Source organism: Chiloscyllium plagiosum, chromosome 4 (genome assembly GCF_004010195.1).
Source record: "Chiloscyllium plagiosum isolate BGI_BamShark_2017 chromosome 4, ASM401019v2, whole genome shotgun sequence".
Lineage (NCBI taxonomy): Eukaryota > Metazoa > Chordata > Chondrichthyes > Orectolobiformes > Hemiscylliidae > Chiloscyllium > Chiloscyllium plagiosum.
The window spans coordinates 92,145,771-92,156,178 of NC_057713.1; the positions used below are offsets into that span (position 1 = coordinate 92,145,771).

Consider the following 10,408-nt stretch of genomic DNA (forward strand, 5'->3'; position numbering starts at 1 on the left):
AGGAACAGAAGGGGACAGTCAGAGAGCAGGAGACAAATAAGAAATAGCATATTCAATTTGTATTTTAAAATTACTTTATTTTAGAAGTGACTTCATTTATGAACACTGGAATTTAAGAATTTACAGCATTTCAGCTTACAGGATATAATGTGCTAATGTTTTCCTCCTGATAAGTCCAACAGATCCTAACTATGATAAAACCTAATTCACTTAAAGTTGCGCCTTTCAGGAATACAACTATAAGGTTAAGTGAGAAATTACTGTAATCACTCTTTGCTCCATCATTTCAGTGGTACACAGACAGGACACTCTAGAACAGGAAACTGCTGTTCCAAAACCACATGCCATCATGTTACATCTACACTAGCCAAGAGGAATTTTATCAAGTTTAAAGAACTTTTGGATGCAAAATCATACGCATCTAAAATGGCTATGAGTTTAGCTTTACATGACACATAAAATTACATAAAATTCTTAATATTCCATTCAGAAGATATAGTCATAGAGATGTACAACATGGAAACAGACCTTTCGATCCAACCTGTCCATGCCGACCAGATAGCCCATACTTGACAAATGCAGCAGAGAGACGTCTATGATCAAAATTATTACAGTTATTCCACAAGAATTTGTTAGAATATAACGGCCATAGCCCACAAAGAGCTGGGTGAGTCAATTGTTGTCCAGATTTCAAGTTGAATATTGGATTTGTATCCTTTCCATTGTAATCTGTAGTGACATTTAAATCTGTCCACATGTTGAAAAGCAGGATCTAGCTGACAGCCACACTATAAGAGCAAATTTCCACCATGCCAGCAGCCAGAATAACAACATGAACTGTGACCAGGCAACTGTGTAAATCAATCACACAACATCTATGTTTGAAGAATGTGCATAAATGCTAATCATTGGCATGTGCCACTTGTGTAGGAGTAAAAATAGATACTTGTACTTTTCCAAAATTGTAACAGTGGTTTCACAATCTAAACTGTTTAGCAGCATAGTGTTTCAACATAAAAGAACACTTTTCTCATATTGCATACAAAACTACATTTGCAAATGTTAAAGAGGCATAACTGTCATGCCAGGCAACTGAAATGTATTTTCAGACCATGATTCATTTCTGTCAAATGATGACTTATGCCACAGTTCACAATCATTTTTTGGTCCGCATGACACAGTTCATTATAGCCATTAACCTGTTCTAAAGAATCCGTACCCGTACTATTGCACAAGAATACTTAATGAGCCTTGATGACTGAACACAAAATCATCAGGCCCTTGAAACAGTTTTCCACAAATAGCTGTACTTCAGTACGATTGTTGTCGGTTGCTATTCATCTGAAAAGCAGCATATGCAATCTGAGATAGAATAGGAGGTGTCAGTAATGTGAAGCAATCATCAGCAAACAGCTCGCTTCTAACATTAAGATGGAGGGAAGGTCATTGACGAAGCAGCTGAAGATGCTTGGGCCTAGGACACTACACTGAGGAATTCCTGCAGGGTTGTTCTGGAAGTGAAATGACTTGAAACTCACAAGCACAACCATCTTCCATTGCGCTAGCATGACTCTAACCAGTAGAGACTTTTCCTTCTGATTCTCATGGACTTTAGGGCTTCTTGATGCCACACTTGCTTAAATGCGACTCTGATGTCAAAGCCAGTGATCTTCACTTCATTCTTCTGTCCATGTTTAGACCAAGTCTGTAGTCAGGTTAGAAGCTGAGTTTTTCTGCAGGAACACAAATCGGGCATTACTCAGCAGGTTATTTCTAAGCAAATACTGTTTGATAGCACTGTCGATGAGACTGTTGTCCACGTTGTTGATCAAGTGCAGACTGATGGGGCGATAACTGACTTGGTTGGATTTGTCCTGCATATTGTATACAGAATATAACTGGGCAATTTCTACATCTTCAGATAGCTGCCATTGTTGTAGCTGTACAGCAGCAGGTTGGTTGCAGTACAGCTACTTCTGAAGTACAAGTCTTCACTGCCTTTGCCAGAAGACTTGTCAGGGCCTATAGCCTTTGCAGTATGAATGTGTTTATTTGCTTCTTGATATCACATGGAATGAATCAAATTGGTTGAAGACTGGCTTTTATAATTGTGAGGACCTCAGGAGTGGGTAGAGATGGATCATGGACTCAGCACTTCTGGCTCAAGATGTTAGTAAACACTTTACTCTTGTCTTCTGCACTGATGTGCTGGGCTCCCTCATTATTGAGGATGGGCACTTTTGTACAGCCTCTTCCTCCTTCTGTATGTTGCTTAAATTACGGCAGGTGCACACAGCTTAGATCTGATCCTTTAGTTGTGGGATTTCTTATATTCATCCATCACATGCTTCATCAATTCATCTTCCTCCTTCATTTTCTTTTTATTTCTGCCTTGAGCCATACAGATTGCTGGTTAAGGAGGTAAGTCCTGTCATTCATCAAGGTCCCAGATGCTCCATGGGCCTCACACTTCCAAGGTTAAAGCAGATATTGAGTCATAGAGATGTACAGCACGGAAACAGACCCTTCAGTCCAACCCGTCCAGTCCGACCAGATATCCCAACCCAATCTAGTCTCACCTGCCAGCATCCGGCCCATATCCCTCCAAACTCTTCCTATTCATATACCCATCCAGATGCCTTTCAAATGCTGCAATTGTACCAGCCTCCACCACTTCCTCTGGCAGCTCATTCCATACACGTACTACCTTCTGTGTGAAAAAGTTGCCCCTTTGGTCTCTTTTATACCTTTCCCCTCTCACCCTAAGCCTATGCTGTCTAGTTCTGGGCTCCCCCACCCCAGGGAAAAGACTTTGTCCATTTATTTGTAATCAGTCTTCAGCAGAATGACTATTAAAACCGGGAAAAATGAGCATGCCACCAACCACCTCCCCCCCCAACCAAAACCCCAACCCCCACCCAGCCGAGCGAATCAATCTGCTCCTTTTACCATAATCATGCTTCTCAGGATGATTCTTGTCCAGAGAGCTCACTTAAGCCATGCATTAGCTCTTATGATAAAACAAGAGGACAGAACATAAAGAATTCACTTAGCCATTTAATATAACTTCCAAGACAGCCCATGGGATGGCAACTCCATCGAGAAAATAGTCCTACCTTCTTTACAGAGTTCAATAACATAACCCAGAACAACTATATTCTTTTAGCAACAACCTTGTTCTCTCTGCTAAGATGACGGATGAGAGCAGTTTGAGAGATTTCTCAGCTCACCCTGCTTTTTCTCCAGCTTGGAGGTGCCAGTGTTGGACGAAGTTAAAAATCACACAGCACCAGGTTATAGTCCAACAGGTTTATTTGGAAGCACACTAGCTTTCGGAGCTCCGCTCCTTCATCAGGTGATTGACAACCACCTTATGAAGCAGTGCATGGAAAGCTAGTGCTTCCAAATAAACCCATTGGACTATAACTTGGTGCTGTGAGATTTTTAACTTTGTCCAGCACAGGGAGCATGCAAGATGCTGGTACAACCAAGTACCCAACTCATAAGGCAATGTGCACGACTGTCTATCATGGAGCACAGTTTGTGCAGTCCCAGGGAAGGCTGGTTTCAAATTCTAAAGAATTGTAACTATCAAAGATACAAATGGCTGTGCCTTCAAAATTTTTCTATAACAACGAGACTGTGCATTTAGAAAATAAAATAAATGAACTACACTCTTCAATGACACCTGGTACAAAAGAAGATTCACACATTTGCAACTCAAATCTACTAAACTCATCAGGTGAGTTAAATAATTTGCTCATAGTGGGTAAAGCATATAGCTTTCCTTCAAAAAAATTCACTAATTGTCATAAATGTACATGAAATGCATACACGATTCAACAACAAATGGACTGCAGCAGTTCAAGAGGGCAGTTAGCCACCACCTTCTCAATGGCAACTGAGGACCAGCAATAAATGTTTGCCTAGCCAGCCATGCCTGTGACAAGTGAATGAATAAACGAAAAACAGGGATCCCCTTTTGTTTATAAGCTAAGTTAGAGATTTCAAACCACAGTTAAATTCATATTTGCCAGGTCAGATTTTTCTTTAAATACAGGCTTTTTAAAAAAAACTGACTATTCAATCAAATTTATGAACTGGAATCAACAGGTTTTATACGTTCTCTCATTCCTGTCTCTGTGGACATGGAGAACACACTGACCCTGCAGCAAAGCAAATAAACCCCCAAACCTTCACAAAGAAAGGAAGAGTCACAAAGTGTGCTTGACCCTGATGTTTCCAACTTCTCAGTACAAATGAACACAAACTGGCCCCTCTGCTGTAACCATTCATAACGAGGTACTAACATGGGCGATCTTAAGTGTGGGAACAGTTTTCATTTATGTCCCACAAACTTTCCCAAGGACTATTTCTTGGGAAACAGGAGACACATTAAGGCAAAGCCAGGATGAATTATTGTTTTTTTTTGGATGGAGGTTACTATTGGAGGTTACCGGAAACACAGTTCCCTGACTGACACTGAAGGATAGCAATTACAAATAGTGCACTTTACTGAACACTCTTCAGACCAAGCTACACAGCCTGCTAGAGATAACGCAGTACAGAATTCTTTCCAAAAGTATACATTCTCTGCTTTACTTCTAATCCACAAAATTGTCATTAGAAGCAACTAGTAATGATACTTCATGTCCTGGTTGGTTATGTTTAACCATAACTTTCAACAGACAACTGTTTTAATCAAAGTCTTGCATCTTGTACTCTTTGGTATGTTCTTGCTTCCACTATGATGTTTCACTCGATGTGACAATGCTTACATAATCTCCTAAAACACAAGAATCTGACAGTGGATAATGTGATAATGAAGAATCCAGTGTATGTTTATCATAGCTATCACTTAAATACAAATGTTCCATTTCTCAGATACCAAGATTCTGGGCTAATATTAAGTTGTAGGTTTACAATAGAGGAGCCTACTTCAAATAAGATTGTCAAGCTTCAAATGATCCTGCAGTAAGATGCAGTATAAGGTTTTATTTTTACATTTAGGTCACATGCTATCTTACAGTAATGACATCATGAGCATGTTTCTCGTGGCATACTGTCAGTGAGACATCACACAACACTTTTCTAATTTCAATATACATCAGAATGTTCAGCGAGTCTTCCGGAAACATTACCTGAATGATGACTGTTCTCCATGAACGGATAACGTAACTGGTGGAGCTGGAGGCTGGATACACACTGATTGTCTGTTTCCCTGAGAATCTTTTCGGATGAGCTTTCCTGTGTTGGGATCGTAAGTGCGGACTTCTAGTCCTGGCTGAGGCTTCGGATGAATGGGAGTTGGATGAAACAATGGCGTTTGGAAATCACCTTGAACTTCAGGGAAACTGGCAGGACTGTTGCTTCTGCCAAAAGAAAAAGAAACAAAAATAGTAATTGATACTAGTCACTCTTCAATAATATTCTGATTGATAGTTCAGCACGTGGAGTCCAGTTTCTCACTGCCATGCATTTATATAACATCTTTACCACAGGAAAGCATCTTAGGGCATGGTCGTACAAACTCGATGAGAAAATCAAACTGACAGTAAGACTACTGAGGCAATATTAGGAGAGGTGACCAAATGTTTACTCAAAAAAACTGGGTTAAACCAAGGTGGTACAAGAGAGATAGAGGTGGTGTTTACAAAGGGAATTCCAGACTTTAGAGTTTAGCTGACTGAAGACAATGTTACCAATAATGGAATGAAGGAAAGGGGGTTGTGGAAGAAGCTGGAATCTTGGGAATGCAAAGTATGTGTTCACAGGGAATTACAGAGGGGGTGATATTGGGGTGAGACATCAAAGGCAATTACACATAGCAATGGCCTTTTGCATTTGATATATTTGGGGGTATCTGGAGACAATGTAGGTCAGTGAATCACGATGCAAGTTAGAAAACTGACAGCAGAGGTTTTGGATAAGGTAAGGTTTATAGCACATGGGAGTTGAATGGTTGGCCTTGAGAGGACTTTAACTGTTGAGTCAGTAGGTGACAAAAGTGGCAGATACACTGAGATGGAGCAGAGACCAGCGATGGAGAAGACACGGGATGGAAGACTTGGGTCAAATTCAAATAAGATCATGCGGTTTGAACACTCAGGCTTCAAGTCAGTAGACAGGATGGAGATGGAATTTGTGGAAAGGAAATGGATCTAGTGCAAGCAACTGAAGGAGATGGTTTCAGTCTTCACACTACGGTTAAAAGGGGGAGAACTACAGCTTGTCGGAGGCTGCATGTTGAAAACATTTGACAGCAGACAATAGGGAAAGAGCAGACAGAACCAGTGGAAATGTAGAGGTAAATATTGTGAGTACACAGGTAGCATTTGTAGCGTTGTGTAGATGAGGATAAAGAGGAAGCTAATGAGAGATTCTTTGCATGGGGGCTCCCAAGATACTGCTGATGACTCTATAGAGATATAAGCGAATTTAATGAAATGTTCAAACAGTAACTTACAAACAAATGGTTCTTAAGTGGTTCTATGACAAAGAGTTCTGTTATCAATTCAGTCAAACCTTCATCTCATTTTTTTTTTAGATATTTTCATTTGTATCTTTCATTAAGCAATGCTATTGCTGGGTGTAGAATTATGCCCATCCCAGGACTTCTGGTTATACAGTCAATTAATGTCTCAGTGCAGTAATGAGGGAAAGTTGCACTCTCAAAAAGAGACTATCTTTCAGGTCAGAAATACAGATCTCACTTGCCTAGTCTGGTAGTTCAGATGGATGTTTGAGATCCCAATGCAAAGTTAAAGCAAAGTATGCTCAATATCCTGATTAACATTCCTTGCTCAACACTGGCAAAAGAAGTTAACTGGATATGCATATCACCACCCCTTGGTGGGACCACAGCTGCAACATGGTTGTAAATGATACCTACTCAGAAAAACGGCTGTTGTAGAGTCATGGAGTTATAGAGTTGTACAGCACAGAAATCGACCCTTCGAACCAACCCGTCCATGCCGACCAGATGTCCAACCCATCCTGCCCCTCAGGATTCCCTCCAACAACTTGCCCACCACCAATGTCAGGCTCACTGGTCTATAGTTCCCTGGCTTGTCCTTACCACCCTTCTTAAACAGTGGCACCATGTTAGCAAACTTCCATTCTTCCAGCACCTCACCTGTGACTATCGATGATACAAATATCTCAGCAAGACACCCAGCAATCACTTCTCTAGCTTCCCACAAAGTTCTAGGGTACACCTGATCAGGTCCTGGGTATTTATCTACCTTTATGTGTTTCAAGACATCCAACACTTCCTCCTCTGTAACATGCACATTTTTCAAGATGTCACCATCTATTTCCCTAAAGTCTATATCTTCAATGTCCCTTTTCCACAGTAAATATTGATGCAAAAATACTCTTTTTCTGCGGCTCCACACAAAGGCCACCTTGCTGATCTTTGAGGGGCCCAATTTTCTCCCTAATTATCCTACCAGCCTTCCCTTTCACCCTAACAGGGATATACTTTGTCGGGATTCTCATTATCTCATTTCTAAAGGCTTCCCATTTTCCAGCTGTTTCTTTTCCTGCAAACATTTGCCCCCAATCAGCATTTTAAAGTTCTTGCCTAATACCATCAAAATTGGCCTTTCTCCAATTTAGAACTTCAACTTTTAGATCTGGTGTATTCATTTTCATAACTATTTTAAATCTAATGGAATTATGGTCTCTGACCCCAAAGTGCTCCCCCACTGACACCTCAGTCACATGCCCTGCCTTATTTCTCAAGATGAGGTTCAGATTTTGCACCTTCTCTAGTAGGTACATCCACATACTGAATCAGAAAATTTTCTTGTACACACTTAACAAATTCCTCTCCATCTAAACCCTTAACACTATGGCATCCCTAGTCTATGTTTGGAAAGTTAAAATCCTCTCCCATAACCACGCTATTATTCTTACAGATAGCGTGGTTACAAGCTTGTTTCTTAATTTCCCTCTGACTATTAGAGGGTCTATAATACTATCCCAATAAGGTGATCATCCCTTTCTTATTTCTCAGTTCCACCCAAATAACTTCCTTGGATATATTTCCGGGAATATCCTCCCTCAGTACAGCTGTAATGCTATCCCTTATCAAAAACGCCACTCCCCCTCCTCTTGACCAGTCTTTAACAAAACTTGTGCTGAACTCCAAACCTTAAGTTTGTATAAACCCTGGATAGACTGAGAACCTATACCAGTGGGGTGGGGGGGCCTTTACAGATTAAGGATACAACTTCAGTTCCAGTCTCATATGAGAAGCATCTAGTTCAATTACCACTGATTGTAGTAAAAAGCTTGGGCCCAAGTGTTATTGGGCGAAATTGGTTGAGAAAGGTTCACTTAGATTGGGTCAATATTTTTTGATTAGAAAATGGCTGGCTGGCTGAAGCTCTAATGAAATACCTGGATGTTTTTTAGGAAGGTCTAGGGACTTCCAAAGGAGCCAAGGCCACCTTGCATGTTGACCAGGAAGCAAATTCATGATCTTGCAAGGCTTGCCCAGTGCCATTTGCCTTATGGGCAAAAGGTGAGGCAAAGATCAGAAGGCTGGAAAGCAAAGGAATCATCAAACCAGTCCAATTTGTGGATTGGGCAGCACCGATCATACCGTTGTGAAGATTTGTGGAGATTTTAAAGAAACAGTAAACAACTTTGCAGAGGTGGATAAATACTCAATGCTTTACATAGAGGATTTATACACAAAGCTGGCAGGAGGTCCTTCATAAAGCTGGATATGAGCCATGCGTATTTGTAATTGCAGTGAGAGGCTTCCCAAAAGTATGCTACATTTAATACCCATAAGGATTTGTACCAATGTATGAGACCGCCATCTGGGGTATTGTCAACCTGTGCAATTTTTCAGCAGACAATGGAGAACATTCTACAAAGTCTACCCCAGGTCACCATTTATCTAGAGGACGTGCTAATAACAAGGAAGACCAATAAGGACCACCTCGAGAACTTGGACTTGGTCCTTTGACGTACCTCCCACGCATGTATATGCCTTAGAAGGGAAAAATGCACGTACCAGACACCCCTACTTGGGCTACAAAGTCACCAAGACCAGTTACACCCAGCAGAAGATAAAGTAAGGGTGATCAAACTTATAGGTGGCTCAATGGAGAGGAATGCCCAATAGCGCATGCATACTGGACTTTCGCTAATGCACAGCATAAATACGCTGAGATAGAGAAGGTAGGTTTGGAGATCATATATGCAGTCAAGAAGTCCCACCAATACCTTCATGGGCATAACTGTTTAATAATAATGGACAACAAACCTATACCAGGTCTACAGAAAGAGAACAAGGCTGTGCTACCCATAGCTTCAGGCCGAATTCAGCAATGGACTCTAATACTAAGTGCATAGAATTATGAGTTGGAACACCGTCTGGGAGGCCAAGTTACAAATATGGATGCATTGAGCTGTCTCCTGTTGACAGATACACCACTGGTGGTACAGTCACTGGATGAGTCCATAATGGTTCTAATTTTCATGGATGCCCTTCCAGTCACAGCTGACAATACTGGACTTTTGATGCAGAAGGATACAGTTCTGGCAAAAGTGAAACAGTTGGTGGTGATGGGGGAACCAAAGAGTCATCACAACCAGAACTGAAACCTTTCTGGACCAGAAAATCAGATCACAGTAGAGAACGACATATTATTATGGGGAGCAAGAGTGATTGATCCGAGCAAAGGTCACCACCAGATACTGGCTAAACTCCACCAGGATTATCCAGAGGTTTCCAAAATGAAGGTATTGGTGAGACGTTATATCTGGTGGCCAGGATTAGATACAGTCATATTGGTGGGGTAGTGTCCAGAGTGCCAATAAGGACAAACATTATGGAAATGGGCAGGTAAACCCTGGACTCAGTTACATGTTGACCATGAAGATCCTTTTGTGAGCTCAACATTCTTAGTCATTGTGGATGCCCATTCAAAGTGGCTGGACCTGCAAAGAGTTCATTCGTCAAACACAGGGATGACGATAGACGAACTGTGAACGTCCTGTGCAATACACAGCCTCCTGGAGTATTTCCGAAAGTCAAGTGGCATTCAGGACAGCTCCACATTATTTATCACCCAATAATCTGGCAGAGAATGACGAGAACGAGGGTAGGTCCGATCAAGGACAGTAGTGGGAGACTGTGTATTGAGTCGGAAGAGATAGAAGAGGTCTTGAATGAGTACTTTTCTTCAGTATTTACGAACGAGAGGGACCGTATTGTTGAAGAGGAAAGTGTGAAACGGACTGGTAAGCTAGAGGAGATACTTGTTAGGAAGGAAGATGTGTTGGACATTTTGACCAACTTGAGGATAGACAAGTCCCCCGGGCCTGACGGGATATATCCTAGGATTATGTGGGAAGCAAGAGAGGAAATTGCAGAACCATTGGCAAT

General features: G+C 41.3%; 1 protein-coding gene across 3 annotated transcripts in view; it reads right to left on the bottom strand.

Moving 5' to 3' along the window:
- The window catches only part of ctdp1 (CTD (carboxy-terminal domain, RNA polymerase II, polypeptide A) phosphatase, subunit 1), a 306,403-nt gene that overhangs the window by 161,369 nt on the left and 134,626 nt on the right, over window positions 1-10,408 (bottom strand). For all 3 annotated transcript variants that reach the window (XM_043688613.1, XM_043688612.1, XM_043688614.1), the window contains exon 10: window positions 5,142-5,372. In XM_043688613.1, the coding sequence (XP_043544548.1) occupies window positions 5,142-5,372 (231 nt within the window). The remainder of the gene's footprint in view (window positions 1-5,141; window positions 5,373-10,408) is intronic.